The sequence below is a fragment of the Stegastes partitus genome, unplaced genomic scaffold (assembly GCF_000690725.1).
Source record: "Stegastes partitus isolate 25-593 unplaced genomic scaffold, Stegastes_partitus-1.0.2 Scaffold1205, whole genome shotgun sequence".
Taxonomy (NCBI): Eukaryota; Metazoa; Chordata; class Actinopteri; family Pomacentridae; genus Stegastes; species Stegastes partitus.
In genome coordinates this window covers 1-16726 of record NW_007578936.1, presented here as the reverse complement: position 1 = coordinate 16726, position 16726 = coordinate 1, and the positions used below count along the sequence as shown (strand labels likewise).

At 41.8% G+C, this 16726-nt stretch overlaps 1 protein-coding gene across 1 annotated transcript in view; it reads right to left on the bottom strand.

Moving 5' to 3' along the window:
• rasgef1ba (RasGEF domain family, member 1Ba) overlaps positions 1 to 15418 on the bottom strand; it is a 29861-nt gene extending 14443 nt beyond the window's left edge. The window contains exons 1-7 of the mRNA XM_008297274.1: positions 15240 to 15418; positions 14736 to 14858; positions 13741 to 13878; positions 5546 to 5761; positions 4296 to 4370; positions 3374 to 3469; positions 2540 to 2642 (exon numbers count right to left, since the gene is read on the bottom strand). Coding sequence (XP_008295496.1) covers positions 2540 to 2642; positions 3374 to 3469; positions 4296 to 4370; positions 5546 to 5761; positions 13741 to 13878; positions 14736 to 14858; positions 15240 to 15416 — 928 coding nt within the window. The 5' untranslated portion in view covers positions 15417 to 15418. The remainder of the gene's footprint in view (positions 1 to 2539; positions 2643 to 3373; positions 3470 to 4295; positions 4371 to 5545; positions 5762 to 13740; positions 13879 to 14735; positions 14859 to 15239) is intronic.
• Between the last annotated feature and the right edge of the window lie 1308 nt (positions 15419 to 16726).

Here is a 16726-nt window from a genome sequence, read left to right as displayed (position 1 = left end):
AATCTGCCACTCTTCTGGGATTGAATGAACTGAAATGAAATAAGCCAAAATTCTCCAGTTCCAGCTTCTTATATATGAATAAGCTAATTTCTCTCTTTTTCTACAGAATATAAATGTGATTTAACTATATTTTCTGTCGCAACAAAAAATTTTAATTCTTAAATGTGAATATTTTGAGGTTTCTATTTAATGTTATTTCTATCTGTGGTTACTGCAGGTTTGAACATGACAACGACCGCGAACGCAGTTACAGGAAAAAGCTTCATAGAAAGTGACTAATTTTGTATTGATCGGCAGCAGTTGTCAACGATTATCTAATTACCAACTAATTTCGTAACCAATCCGTCAGCTTGAGTAATTTTTTAAAAGAAAAAAGATCATAAATTCTCTAATTTCAGTTTCTTAAATGTGAATATTTTCCGGCTGTCTTCCTTCTCTATGCCGGTAGACATTTGCCTTTTTCTTACATTGAATAAACCAAACGACTAATTGATGAATTGACAGATTAATTGGCGGTGACAGTAACCAATCGCCTGTTAAGCTCGACTTTGTGTTCTCTGGATTCAGTCTAATTATCTTTCCCAATTGAGTTTGGTCCTTTGGTTGCTTTTTGATCAGATCTGATTGGGATTAAGAGAAAACCCAGACATCTCTAAACCTGGTCGACTAAAAACCTCCACCTGGCAGCCTGGATGGAGCTGGAGGTAAACAAGAGAATCAGCGTTTGGGTGGAACCAGCGTCTGAATGCATCCCCAGCAGCCTCTAACCCGCCGGTTCCCTGGAGACGAGGCCGGTGTGGAGAGATTCGCCTGTGGCTTTCTCAGGGGAGGAGGACAGCTGGCACTCCAACACTCCCTCCTCTCCTCACCCCCTCAGCCTCCCATCCTCCCCCCAGTGTACCAACACTCTCCCTGGTCAGTGCTGACCATCTGCCTGGATGCTCGCTCTCCTTCCCCCCTTTCTGCTCTGGTCACAGAGATCCAGGACTCTCCACAAACACTCTGGGATCCCCTCTGGACCCACAGCGCCGTCTCCACAGTTTTTTAATGTGCTTTTCAGCTCCACGTGGGTCTTTGTCTAAGCAGTTTTGCTTAGATTAATCATTTTTTAAATCTTATTTGGCACCTGGAAGCTGCTTAACCTTCTGAACCCAGAGTAGTTTCTGTTTGTTTCTTAGTTCCTGTCATGTTTTATAATAACAACAATATAAAGTCCTGCACCTTTATGGAACCAGAACAACCACGACTAGAAGGAGAGAGAACTTCACAATGCCTTGTACGCTGTATGATACAGTTATATCGTCATAAATCATTAAACAAGAAAACCTAAAGTTGAACTACTTGGATTATTTACTAAAATAAGTTGCAGAAACCTAGAATCCACATGTCCAACATGTTTCCAAGGTGACTCTACACACTACAGATATTTATAGATATTTCACTACTTATATTTTTAATTTCTTTCCATACTTGTCTACTATCCGCCTGCAGTTCGACCCAGTTTAGCTGAAAACTCCCTGAATTTTTGTCATGTGACTGTCAGTGGCATCTGAGTCACTCATGACTTCATGGCTGCACAGAGGAGCACAAAATATTTTGTTTTGTACAGAATCCAGTTGGTGCGAATGGTTGATTTTTGAAAATTTTGTTTATACGAAATATATAGAATTAAGTGAAATGTCACAGTTTTGAGCTTATATCTGGATCTGCTGAGTAGTTTAAGGAAAGCTGAAGAATGATAAACTGTTATTTTGGTATTGTCTTTCTTTACAAATAACGTGTCTTTCAAACCTGTCGGCAGGTTTTTCGAGGTTCAGATGGTTGAGCCAGTCCACACAGAGAGAAATCATCCAGAAGAGGCAGAAAAAATATCAATTTCTCTGCTCGCGGTGGCCTCAAATAACCGGAAAACAACGCTCTCACAGTTCAGCAGAGGCGAGACTGGAAACCCGATCATTTACGCAGCTCATGTTCAGCAACTGGTGGCTTTTGATTATTGTGTTCCGTCAGTTTACACCTGTTCTTTAGTCGCGCTGTGGGAAACGCAGAGAAGCAGGAAAAGCAAAGAGACCTGGTGTCACAAAATGACTCTAAGATGCACCTTTTGTGGGGAATATTTACAACCCAAAAGACTCAACGTAAGCAGCACAGTGTCGCAGTAGAACGCCACAAAACCACAAACTAAGTCCAACCAAACAACAACTTCAATCCAGACAATTATCTGCACAAACTCTCTGCTGCCAGCTTTCACTTGTGTCATTACAAAGTTACATAAGGTGGAAACGAACCGAGTCACAGGGAGGAAGATTACGCTGCTGCAGGAAACAACAAATTGCATTTAACAAACTGATCGGATTAACCGACGACCACAAGACGAAGCTTTCTGCAGGAACATGCAGAATGAGACGATGGACATTTAGATCACTTCCTAAACCGTTTCCCTACAAATCGCTGGCTTTTTAATCATCACAATAATAAGAAACTGAGACTTCTGGCGTGTTTTTGTGTAACAATGCAGCAAAAGTCTAAAAGAACTCACAAATGATGGCCATGAGGGAGTTAAAGTTGCCGATGTTGAAGCATTCTCGCGCCACGTCGATGAAGAACTCGATGACTCGAGCCCGGTGCTTCTTCTTCACAGGCTGTTGGCAAAATGGAGAACATTAAAAAACTGCATTAGGCCGCGCTAGCTGCTAAATGTGTTTGCTGGAAATCATTATCAAAGTTCGCCTGCACATTATGGTACATTTGGAGAGGTTTGTTTTCTTCTTTTCTTTGCAAAAGTATGTTTGTTTGGGTGATTCTGGACGCTGTGGACTTGTTCAGCCACATTTTATTCACCAGTGCACCTGTGATTTTGGACTTTATTTAATCTTTTCATCAACCGTAGTGGCAAAATAACTAGTTAATGAAACATAAAAAAGGAATTTATCAAACAAAATATCAAACATATGCGAGAATGTTTGCAAACTAAAAACATCTGAGTTGCTTTGGAAACTTGCACGGGGCATTTTAACGTATTTAAAATTATTGTTATTTAAATTACTTTAATAAAATGCCTTTCAGATCTGACACCGATGTAAACGGACACTGTGGACTCATTCAGTCACTTTTTATTCACCGCTGCATGATTGCATCCACAATTTTGGACTTTTTCTTATCAGCCTTTAGCAGCAAATAAAAGAGTTATTTAAACAGTATAAGGCATCTATCAAGCACAACACATCCAAAGTGACCATGTTTGAGTTGCTTTGGAAACATGCAAGGGGCATTTTGTCACCTAAATGACTTGAACAATGTGTATTTGCAGTCCTGGCATCCTTCTGCCTCCACTGAGGTTTAGTTAAACCTTGGCTCTCCTCTCATTACTCACCATACAGATCTCTGTCGCCACCAGATAACTCAGTCTGTTGAACCATTCGACGTACGCTTCCAGGTTGCTGGCCTTCTTGTGATCACTGAAGCAGCTCTGCAGCAACAACAACAGACTTTCAATTAGCATTTCATTTAATTGCAAAGCAAAAAAAAAGTGCCGAACAGCAAAAAAAAAAAAAAACAGAGCTGATGATTTTCTTTTTCCCTCTCAGTCGATGCATCACTGAGCATAAAAAATAAACTCTGGGCTAAGTGGACCTGTGCAGCTTCACTCTGCTGCTATAAGCACAATAGCGGCCCGTGTTATTCACATTATGCATGCTGGCTCTTTGTGCGGACTCCTCTTGATCTAATTCCACACATTCCTCTGGCCTTACGCCACTCGCCCCCATGTAGTGATTCCCGCCACATCTCCGAGTTACTCCCATGTTTTCAAGTGGCTCGTTGGGGGTACGAGTCGAGCTAGCCCGAGGCACAAAGGCGGCCTTAACCCCCTCCATCACCTCGCTTCCATAAAAAAAATAAAAAGGGGGTTTGTTGCCTAGCAGCCGAAACGCCAGACAAGAGGAGCCCGCCGCCCGAATCAAACAGCGGTTGCTAGGAGACGAGGTGCATGCATGCCCATCTAATCCAGACTCCGGGATGATTTGGGGAAATTGCTAGCGAGGTGTGCGGCGGATATTTGGTCTGAGGCTCCCGTCTGGAAATCACCTGCCCTTGCTCTGACCCGAGTTACTGTTTAGTGTAAACTCAACATCCGTCTGGAGGAGAAAGTAGGCCGTCTGGCTTCTGACCCACAGCAGACCGAGACGAATCAGGTCTGCACGCAGGACTTGAGCCAAAAAAAAAAAAAAAAAAGATTGCATAACTGCTGCATGTTATCTGCTTGGTGTATTCTTAGAAAAGCATGCAGACGTTACCTTATCGTTGTCCAGAGGGTCTTTCTGTACGAAGGCCTGGACGAATTCCTCAGGTCCGATGTAACTCAGTCTCTCCTGAAAAGGAAGAAATAAATTACCTCACTGAATCCATCTCATTAAAAGCAAAAATAAAAGTTCTTTCATGCAGATGGTTTACCCTGCTTGTTAATTGATTCAACACGATGAAAAAGAACAAATAAACGTTGATATTTATTTCACAAAAAAAACCCTGAAGTCAACAAGTGCAACATTTTTCTAACGGCCCACATCCATTATTTAATAAAAAGACACTTAACTATTTACATTTTTTACACACTTGTATATACACCGCCTGCAGTTCAGCCAAAACGTCCCAGAATTTTTGTCACGTGACAGTTTGCTGTAGCCAAGTTTCCAAAGGCTTCCTGGTTGCACTGAGGAGCACAGGTTTTTTTTTCTTTTGAACAAAATCTAGTTAATGTGTGCAGTTTATTTTAGGCAAATTTTTAAAACTAGACATGTAGAATAATGTGACTTGGAAGCTGAGATTTGGTTCATTTCCCAGGTGGATCCATACGTCACACATGATTACTTCAAAGACTGTCTAAAAGTTGACAATCCCCACTTACTTCTTTCAGTTTTGACAGTACTAGCTCTGATAGATTGTGTATTTTTGGCAACTGGTAAAAGATAATACGACTCTCAAACTTGCCATCCAGTTTTGGGGTTCATACAGATAATAAATCATCTTCTACAGCAGATTCCTGATTATTTTTTTTCCCTCTTTTTGGATCTTATACAAACCCCTGATCAAACCCTGTTTTTTTTCCCAGAGTGGCACATTTGTTAACTGACATGTTCATGAATATACAGCTGCGGTCAAACACCGCTGTTTAAAATCAATGTCGCCGTAGGTCGGACGTGGGAGGAGTCGAGGTGTTCGGTTTGCCTCGACCACCACACCGATTTGTCATCCATCACACATGTCAGGTCCACCTCCCTGTTACACGTTGCATCGATCTGCTCTTACTCCCTTTGGTCGATCATTGGCAAGAATTCTGATTGTTTCTTGCCGGGTAACATTTAAATCTTAATGTGGTTTGACACATCAAAACAAATGATTTATATGGAGTTTTTTTTTTAAGATATGCAGAATGAAAATTTGCCTTCTGGCTCATTCATTTGGTTTCTGATGATCAATGTGCAGCGTCCTTGACAGCAGAGCAATAGATCAACATAAAAACAACAAACATTAATAGAAAACATCTCACCAGCTCTATGTGTGTGAGCTGCTGGGCGACGGTGAAGGGGTCGTTGCAGATGGACAGCATGTCTCTTTGTATGGCCGCCTGAGGTTTCGCCTTGAGAGCCGTGAGCCTCTCGGCCGCCGTGGCGTTGATCTTGACCAGCGCCTCCTCGTATTGGCTGAGCACCGTCAGCCTCCTGATCAGGCCCTGGCTCATCTGACCGACCGCCTTCCTGTAAACCTGAAAGAGAAGGAAAAAGGTTTGTTAGATCTCACATTGTATGCCATTCTATGATTCTTTTTGAGCCCAACATATCCCTTGAGATATATGTCCCGAAAGGTCGCGACACTCTAGAAAAATCAAGGTCTTTTTCATATGGTAAACCTTCTTTGATAACTGAGTGACCCTGAAACTCAAACTCTTTAACATGTGCTATGCCTTTGATTTTCAGTTACACCACTTTTCCATTTGGTTTGGTACCTGACAAGCACAAGAAAGAGACACTAGATGCTCTCAAGTTTTACGTCATTCTACGATCCTTTCTAAACCCAGTATTTCCCTTGAGGTATACGTTCAGACAGGCCACTAAGCTCCAGAAAAACAGGGTTCTTTTTGCATGACAGACTCTCTTTGGTTTACAAAGTGACCATAGATAAACTCCAACTCTTCAACATGATCCTTTCTAAGCCCAACATATCCCTTGAGGTATACGTTCAGACAGCCCACTAAACTCCAGAAAATGAAGGTTCTTTTCACATGACAGACTCTTTGGTTAACTAAGTGACTGTGGATAAACTCCAACTCTTAAACATGTGCTATTGCTTTGTTTTTCAGTTGCATCACTTTTCCATGGGCTTGGTAACCAACAAGCACAAGACACAAGAGACATTAGAACAAGAACAACAAAGGTTCTTGTTTTCAAGTTTTATGTCATTCAGTGATCTTTTCCAAACCCAACATATCCCGCAAGGTATACGTCCCAAAAGGTTGTTAAACTCCAGAAAACCAGGGTTCTTTATATGTGAAAAACTCTCTTTGGTTAACTGAGTGACTCTGGACAAACCCCAACTCTTTAACAAGTGCTTTGGCTTTGTTTTGCAGTTACACCACTTTTCAATTAGATTAGGTATGCAAGAACACAAAAAAAGAGACACTAGAACAAGAAAGATATACGTCATTCTGCAATCCTTTCTAAACCCAACAAATCCCTTGAGGTATACGTTCAGAAAAGCCACTAGACTCCAGAAAATGAAGGTTCTTTCCACATGACAAACTGTCTTTGGTTAACTGAGTGACCCTAGATAAACCCAAAGTCTTCAACATGTGCTATGATTTTGTTTCGCAGTTATACAACTTTTCGATTAGATTTGGTGTCGGTATGGTATTGAGCATGAATGTGGCCAAACCTGAAAATTCAATGGTTCTGTTTTTATTGTTTCTAACTCTGATAAATGGTGTCATTTTGGCATTTTGTTAAAAGACAACCTGCCTTCCAAACCAATCTGCCAGTTTTGGGTTTCAGAGGATTAAAAAATCATCTTCTACGGCAGATTCCAGAGATTCTATCCGCCTTTTGCAACTTGTATAAACCTCTGATTAAACCTGACACATTTGTTATCTGACATTAAAAAAAAAATTAAAAAAGGCTCAGCTGAAGGTATTTCAGGTCAATCTCCAACCACAACGTTCTCCAGCTCGATAACAACAATACAGACCTCAGTGGAATTTACAACACACATGTTTACGACATGTCAGCGAAAACCGATGCCAGTTTTCAACCCAAACCACACGACGGCCCTCAAAAAAAAAGCGACGTTGTCAGTATTTATTTTGCGGGAAAAAATTGTCCTTCTGCTCACGCTCAGTGTTACACAAGCCTCTTCCTGAATTTAAAAGGCTCAAGAGGGTCAAAGAGAAGGGGTTCTTGGCTTTTTAGCCTCAGGGGTCGAGAGGTCGGCCTGTTTTGAACCTTCGCTCAGCCTGAAAACAGGCCACGCTTAGATAACTGACACACTTTAGCGCAGGGAAGTTGCATAAGAGGGTCTATAGAGGCAAGACGTACATGTGTGTTTGATTTTGTGGGCCGTGTTATTGTGAGAGGATTCTGCTCGTGGCTTCGGTCCATACCGCCAGTATGAGCTGCCTGAAGAAAATAAATAAATAAAAAATCCTCACCACCACATCTCTCCTCCTTCTGCTGCCAATTCAGCCTCCAGAATATGATTCTACAAACAGGACTGGGTTCAGCAGGGTGGAGGAGGAACACCCTCGCCTGGAGGATGTTGGGAAAAATGAGCAGACTTCCATCGCGGTGCTGGAACTTTTTCTAAAAATTCTCCTCCCAAAGATGTGACTAATGCCTGTGGGTGATGATACGCATTCAGCCAATCAATCGTGGCTCTCTGGATATTGTACTTTTGGATAGAGGTGATTGTGAGAAAGAAAAATGATGGTTTCATGTAGCAAGTGGACGAAGACCAACAAAGAGAGAGACATTAACGTATTTAAATGATCCCTTTTTCCCCAGTCCAGTGCACAAAGTCGGTTAACGATTCTGCTAAAGGATGCGGCTAATTAGATTTTTCATGATTGATTGTGGTTTTTCAAATAAAATCAATTGATAGCTTCGTCAATAAAATGTCAAAAATGTGCCAAAATGCGAACACAAAAAGCTTCCAGAGCCCAAGGCGACAAATCATAAACGGTTTGTTGAACGAGAGTCGAGATAAACAAAGAAAGATTGTAATTTTTCACACAAATTTCTGGTATTTCCTTGTGACAGATTAACTTATTATCATAACTATAGCTTGCATGATGATATTTAGCATTTTCCCCTAATATCAGTGTCTCTTCTTTTGGTTTTTAAGCAGATTCCAGATGAAATAAGTTAATTTAAAACTGTTGCACTCGTTTCTAAGTCTGCTGCTTCATTATCATAATTATAGTTTTCACTTTAGAGACATGAGAACGTGTGATGTTTGGTCAAATATTCAGCAATTTTCCAAGTACCTGTATTTGTTTGGGATTTTCGAGCAAATTTCAGACGAAATAAGTCAATTTATAAACTGTAGTCGTCAATCTGTTGTCTTGAGTGACGCCACCAATTGATCTGATTGGCTAGAGGTCATGAGCAACAGCTGATTAACACTTGAAAAGTTCTCTATATTAAAAAAATAAATAAAATAAAATATGTAAAACATAAGTAAACAACAGCAATTCAGCAAATTTCGACTGGATTTTCACATTTTGACGAGCAGATTTTCATTTTTACCGCAAATATCAGTTATTAATCTCCTTGATTTCTAAAATTTTGTATTGGCCCTGAATCGATGGGTCAAAAAAATGTCTATAAACCAGTTTTTAGTCAAGAAAAAACCAAAAGAGAAAACTTAAAACAATATAAGATTCAACAAGAGCCGAGATGCAAAGTGTAAGAAACTCTACAAACACAAACTGGTGTGTTGACAAAGCCACATTGTTGTGACACACCGTTTTTTTGATGTAAAGGGTTAAATCCAAACAGCATGAATAATAATGAATCTAGCCGACATGCAACCCTCATTCGGACGCTGTACAAACAGTGCAAACACTGTATAAGCTGGGCTGAATCTTGACCGCGCTCCTGCACAGTCGGACAACAGCGCGACTCGCCACCAGTGAAAATCGCTCCAGTTGCCACTTCAAAGTCAACCATCTGCCGTAGCTTCTGTCGCCGCCGCAAACAGAGGACGGGCCAGGGTCGGATAAATATAGGCGCAGATCTTTGGAGACAACAGCATGCCTGACATTTCTGAGCAGAGGGAGCCACATTTGCTCATCGCAACTATTGGCGTTTGGATGGAGGGAGCCTCGCTGGGTTCCACGCCACCGCCCGAGCCTGGCACCGGTCCGGAGGTGGCAGACGACCGCTCAGTTTCTTCGGTTTGTGCCATCGGATCACCGGAGGTCCTGTTATTCTTGGCCGAGCGCAGCAGTTTCCCCGCAGAGCGCCACCTGACCCGAGCAGGGGCCGAACTGTTTTTAGCTGCTCGGCCGACCGGCACTAATGAACAGATAGTAAAAAGGTGCACTGGGCCGGATTAGGAATCTGGCGCCAAGTCACGATGCGGCAGCAACACCTCTCGACCGCGATCTCCCGAGTGTTTAGCATTAATCTGTGACCCGGTCGAGCAATTTAGCTGGTTCAGGTCGACTCACAGGTCTTCAGAATCGGCTTGTCTGCTTTCTGCAAGCCTATCGCTGTTGCATAACTTGTTCTTATGCAACTTACAATTCAACTTTAAATCCTGACAAGTCTCTGAATGCAAACGTCTTTTTGAGAGTTGTGGAGACAAAAACCACAACCCCGCCTCTTTGCCATTTATCAGAAAGCCTTTTTTAGATGTCCAAAACTACTTTACATTGTTGATTTATACCATTTTTAAAGTCTGGTTTTAATTTTTTCTACAATCTTCTTGCATTCTTTGATGGTTTTTGTTATTCATTTGTCTGTTGCGGAGGTTGGATGCAGCTAAAAACCAGGCTGATAAACAATGGAGCTGTAGTCCATCCTATTCTTTTCTTCATTGCCACATTCATTTTGCAGCCATAAACTTTGGCTGCATGATGTGCAACAAGAAGAAAATTAAGCTCTTAGTAAGAATGATCAGCTTTGCATTTTGTTTCCATGTTTTTTGCTGCAGTCTTTACCAAGCAGCCACCTTTTGTTATGTCTGGAGAATGTGACTTATAGACCGGAGCATCTCTGCAGAACCAAAATGTTTTGTTTAAGATGGCTTATTGTGGCAATTTTACCAAAATTTGCAGCTCTAGTGGTTTGGAAATTGCCCCTGGCCACATTGGGATTTCAGTGATGTTTTGATGAATTGGTCAGCACTCCCATGGTTTGTGCAAGTTATGCAAATATTCTGTGTTTACGCAACGAACATCACTCGTGGATAAGGGTCAACTGACTGTCATGTCAGACCATCTGTACCATTTGTTTTCTTTTAAATCCACTTCTAATCAAATTATTCAACATAAAAATGAGGATTTTTGGTTTTGTTGCAGCCGCCACTTTGTCCCGCTCACAGCTCGATCTGATTGGTCACATGTTATAAGTAATAGCCAATCAACACTCAGGATTAAAAGTTCTCCTGTGTTTAAATATATATGAAACATAAATAAACAGACATTTCAATGAAGTTTGTGTTGGAGTTTTTACTGCAAGTATCCAGTTCCAAAGTTTGGAACCGATTGGCCTCCTTAATGACTAATAATTGGTCCTGAAAAAAACACATCGTCTAGTTCTGGGAGTCCAACTCTTTGCAGAAACACCTGCCACAGAAGCAGATTAAAAACAACAAAGTTCTGTCTTCCAGGCACCGAATAATGTGGGAACTATTAAAATCGAACCAAACTCCTCGTAAAGAAACTTAATGAAAAATCAGAACTGCATGTTTGAGTCCAGTCGACGAGTGCGCAGCGCTGAACGAGGTCAGATGAAGATCAGAGCGGTGAGTTTCTGCTTCCCCATATATCCAACCACATCCATAATGACAGTGCTGCTGCACAGATCAAGGTCCTGGAGAGCTCTGACTGCGGTCTTGGCTCGGCTCGGACCAGATGTTCAGGACGGCTATTCTGGACGTTTGCAGAGCGCTGCGGTGGAAGAAGCTGCATCCACAGCTACTCTAAACCTCGCTCGGGGTTTGTTTTCCAGTTTCTGAAGAACATGCATGTAAATTTGATCTGCTCAAACCTCCCGCTGTGGTCCGAGAGCAGCTTCCTTGAACTCAAGCAGCTGGATTTCTGCTCAGAAAACGGCGTCCGCACCACCCAGAGCAGCGAGTCGGGTCGGATTATCACGGGTTCTCATCTGCGGACGCGCCGACAAACAAACTTTGCTTTGTCAACAGTTGCTTGTGGCAGTTGTTGAACTCGAGCTTCCCTGATTTACATGAAAGGTCACACCAAGCACACATGATGCCGCCGCTCCTCTGCAGGGCGTCCAGATGTCAGCCCGGTCCATATAGCTGGAGTCTGTAACCTGTTTTCACTGAAAGGCCTTTGTTCTGCTGGTCATATGTCAAGAGTTCTGTTCAGACAGGTTTTGCAAGCGAATGATCAAGAACAGTTCATGAGTTTAAGGTAAAAAAAAACCTGTGTTTCTGTTAAGAATCCATCATATCATTTTACAAACCAGACGTATTGCTGTTGGCAAAAGATTTACTTTGAGGAGAAATCAAAAGTAAAAGTCGGAATTATTTCACAATCTGCTTATCGGAACAACTTTCACTCCCACACTTGGACATGTCCACTCTTGCACGTAGATTTCATAATAAGGGCTGATAAATGACTATCTCTGTGCTTTTATTTTCACTTTTCACCTCCAGTAAGTGGCTTAGATAATAAAGAAATGGAAAAACAAAGGCAGGGTGACATTAGGGGCTGCAAGTAATGATACAATACTTTGCTTATATGGTCCATAAAACGCCAGGAAATGGTGAAATAATCACTGTTTCTCAAAGAGAAGTCTGTTCACAACCCAATAAGATTCAGTTTACTCTTATAAAGGAGTAAAATATTCAAATTTAAGATGCTGCAATCAGATATTTTGACCTTTTTTCTCCTCAAACTGATTATCAAAATAATCAAATCAATACCACATTAATTTATCTAATGACCTCCTTAAGGCCCTTCATGAAGCTTTTTACTCCATCTGCAGCTTCACGGAAATAAACCTGAACAACAATCACATACTGTAAAAACAAGTTGACAAAAAGGAAACAGAAGCTTCCATTATTACCCAACAGCGGCAGGTTAAATGTACCGAGCACGATATTACCTCACGGGAAAGCACCAGGGAACCTTGTGCTAAATGTACTTTCTGTTTCCTCGAGGCCAGAATCAATTTCAACTATCAGAAATGTTTTTTTTTAATGTCAGCTGCAGCCAATCTACTGTGAAATCAAAAGATGTCTGCGCGCCGCCGACACTGTGAGCGTCAACGACACGAAGGAGGGAGCCGTAAACGTGCCCGAGTGTCATGTGGGAGGGTATTGATCCGTAGATGAAATCAGGATCAATACTCCTGCTTGTGCTATTGATGAGTCACGTGAAGACGGATGTGGGCGTGTGTGGGTTGTGTTTTTCTTGTCTTGAGCAGTGAAGGAGGGATAGTTTCTGCCAGGACAGATGGAGGTTTGAGTCTTTTAACACTGTTTTGTCCTCGTCAGCAGCCACCCACCTCCAAAACACACATATTTGACATGGAGACGCAACTTTTCTCCAACAAAACAACCAGGAAGCAACCAGAAAATGCACCAAAAAGACCCTAACTGATGATAACTAACCAAATTATTTGCCCAAACTAAAGCAGAAAAGCTGCAACTGGTGATATAAAGGGGTGAGAATATTTGATATAAAGACTGAAACGCTCAATTCTGGTGGGTAAAGATGGAAACCGCTCGCGAAAACTCCCTAAACAGAAGCACCCCAGCTGAGATGATGCTTTTTCAAGTGTTTTTTAACCAGGTGGGATTCTTTGAAGGAGAAATCTGTCGAAAAACTGTCACAAAAACAGCAAAAAGGATCTGGATTTGCATCTCACTGCAGCTGGAGAAAACGCTCCTTCCTGCCGAGCAGCGACGCCTGATGCCTCCCTCATATCTGACTCATCCGGCTCCCACAACTATTCACGCAGGTAATTTCACTATTAACTTGGCACTTTCTCGTTAACTTATGTAACCGTTTCCCGCAGCAATGAGTCATTGTTTGCCAAAGTTTATGTATCTAAAAGTCTACAAGTGGAGGCACCAAAGACAACAGAAACAGTTGCACGCCACTAAAAAAAGACTTTTGCAGCAGAAGCCATGGGCGCACTAAGCCGCTGACGATCAGCTCTGCCGCCGTGGAAACAATCTAAATGCTGCTGAGGAAGGAGCGCACCAGGGATGACAAAAAACCCACCTAGCCGGCGAACAAAGGCGCTTTTCTCTCCACCCAGCCGGCCTCAAAAAGCGCTTTGTTGCCAGAGACACCCGACTCCACCTCCCTGCGCCGCTATCTGCACAAAATCTGCCTGCGCCTGTGGCTTTGCTGCACAACTGGGGGGGCGATAACACCTAAACTAAACATGCTATCTAATCAGTACGACCTTTGTTGTTGTAGGTTACGATGAGTGAAAGGATGGAATTAAAAAATAGGGGGGGGGGAAAAAAAAAAAGGCGTGGGCTGACCTCGTCTCCGCTGGAGAGCCGGTGGGTGAGCTCCTTCAGGCTGCGCATCATCCTCTCATCCCTGAAGTCGTACGGGAAGGTTTCCGTCCACTCCGTCAGCAGCTGGAGGATCTTGGGGGCAATTTTCCTGACTCTCATCTGAAAATAAAATTGAAAAAGAAGTGAGTAAACAGTTCTCAAAAAGGGTGGACAAAGTTCAAGTGTCTCATTCATGCAATTTCTGAGCCCTCTGAACCACCAAAGTATGATTATTTTTTTAATATTACATCATTTATTAAAGCTGGGAATGATCAAAATAGACGGCATCACTAGACTTTTCACTTCCTGATTGTCCTCAAACTACTCATCTGTAACCTGTTGGGATATTTCAGCAAAACCCACTGTATTCTTATTTAAAAATTCCCCACAAATAAACGATACAAAGTAAGTAGATTCTGTAAAAAACTAAAAATTCTGTGCTCATCTGTGCAACCGTGAAGACACATCTGACTCAGCTGTGACCAACAGTCATGTGACAAAAATTCAGGGACTTTTTCGGTTGAACTGCAGGCTGTGTTTACACAGAGCAGATGGGAGGAAAGTATGAAAACAAATGTAAAAAGTCGGTAGTAAAATATCATAATATTATAGAGCCACCATTTTTATTTTCAATGCTGGCAACAACTTGAGGTTTTTGGAAAATTGTGGTCCAGGCTGATTCCAGGTTTTTTTTCAATATTTATAAAATAAATAATAGCAGAAATTCAACTTTTTTTTTTCTCCTTTTTGGAGGATTTTTGGCATTATAACCATGTAATACTGCACAAAAGATATTTTTTGAGTTCTCTCAACTTCTAGTCATGGTTGTTCTGTTTTCATTGAGGTACATCACTTTATATTGCAGTTAAAAGAATCCACAGTGAGCACAAAACACCCACAAACTGCTCAGAGTTCAGAGGGTTAAAAGGAGCCGATTTGAAACCTGAAAGTGGATTTATTTTTCCCACTCAACCCACCTTGTCAGCTTGCGGATCGCCAAGTCGCTGCTGCTCCATGCACAGGTGACACACTTTGGACATGAGTTCATACGGGTGGATGAAGAGACGAGAACTGAGCAGGAAGGTGAAGATGTACGTTCTCTGCGGAGACAAAAAAAAAAACAAGTTTAGCATTAAAGGAAAATCGTGATTTACTAACTGATCGTTACAGTTTGAAAACAGACTTCCAAAGCTTATGAAATCAGGACTCTCTAAAGGGAATTGCACTTGATAAAACAGAATATACACAGAAAATAGCAAAGAGGTGGAGAGAAAGCTTTCAGTCCCTGATGTTTGGAATAGAAACAGATGCATGATGAAAAATCAAAAGATAGAAAAAGTAAATGAAAGAGACTTTGGCGCCGAGCGGCATCTCAGCGCCGCAGAGCTCCTCAGACAGAACAAGAAGAAAGAAACTTTGATGAAAACTGCAAAAGAGAAAGAAACCACAGAGGAACAAAACGTGATAAAAACAACACTCACGTCTGGATAGTAGTCCACGGTCGGGACCAGGTGGTGGATGAGGGCCTCCAGGGAGCCGGACGCCAGGTTGTTGTCATGGTAGTAGAGGCCGGGGTAGCCCTCGTCCTTGCTCTGGTACAGGTTCTTGTTGTAGCTGCTGGTGTTCAGCTGCCCCGTGAACGGTGGAGTCTGAGGCATGTTGTCCTGCGGAGAGGGAACGAAGACAAACACAGCGACGGTCAGTCAGAACAGAGACGTTCAGCCGCAGACGCTGATGCAGGACGACCGAACTGATCCAAAATTAACTCCCAGACACAAACACACAAGGTTTGTTTGGGAAAACGGTGCCGACGCCCCTTTTCCTCCTCCGGACATTTTAAGGTTTGGGGTTTTTCGGTTTGGTTTGTTTGGTTGGTTGTACAAATGGACGACTTAAAAAAATAAAAAAAAAAGGAACTAAAATGAGTCATCTGGATCACAAGGAGAGAAGAATAAACTTTTTACAGACAGTAAAAGTCAAACACGCTGATAATGAGCATCATCTCCAGTCCAGAGAGCAAAAACAAGACACTCTTTAAGCTTTCACACTAGATCCTTTGCTGCGTGTTCAATAGCACAATTCATTTCTTTGAAAAGGTCACGGCACAACTTATTCTGTTTACACATGTGAGCAGAAAAACTAAAGTGCACCAAAAACGTGTTGGAGCTTGTGAGAGATTCTGCAGAACGTAACGTGGAGGTTTTTCCCCGAAACACGACTGTAGGGTCACGTTGTGTGTTCGTGTGCATGACACGATCCTGATGCATGATGGGTAGAACGTGGCATGAAACCTGCCAAACTGTTTCCCCCCAAAAAATCAAGTGCTCACTTTGTCAGGAAATCACCGGATACCCGTCATCCTGCAGCGTTTAAATGAAAGAACGCGATACACGTAGGGTATCAAACTTCTTTAAGAGCTGACTGAGGAATGTTGTTTAAATACCAGAAAACAGAAAATTCTGCTCAGATTTGGAATCCTGTTAACCAGTTTTTTGATTTGAAAACTTTCTGACTTAGATGTTTCACGGCATTATATTTGGCTTAGCTCTTGTCTGGCTGCTTGTGTTGAGACATTTAACACGTGAGAACTTTCATCTCTTGTTATACAAAAGGAGATTAGTTGAATAACACCTGTTTCTTAAAGTTATTCAACCCTCAAAACCCCAAAAATTACTAAATCGATAAATGTGTAGCATTATCAGAACCAGAAACTGCTAAAACATGTGCAATATTTGGTTCCATTTTACCAAAAATCAGCTTAAAACTACAATATTTTCGTGTCTCGTTTAAAATTACCCCAAAAATAAACAATTTGCACAAACTAGATTCTGTACAAAACAAAAAATTCTGCACTTCTCAACGCAATCGTAAAGCCATTAGTGACAACAATTCAGGTATTATTCGGCTGAACTGCAGGCTGTGTTTACACAGAGCAGAGAGGAAACGAGTAAGGAAACAAATAAGAGAG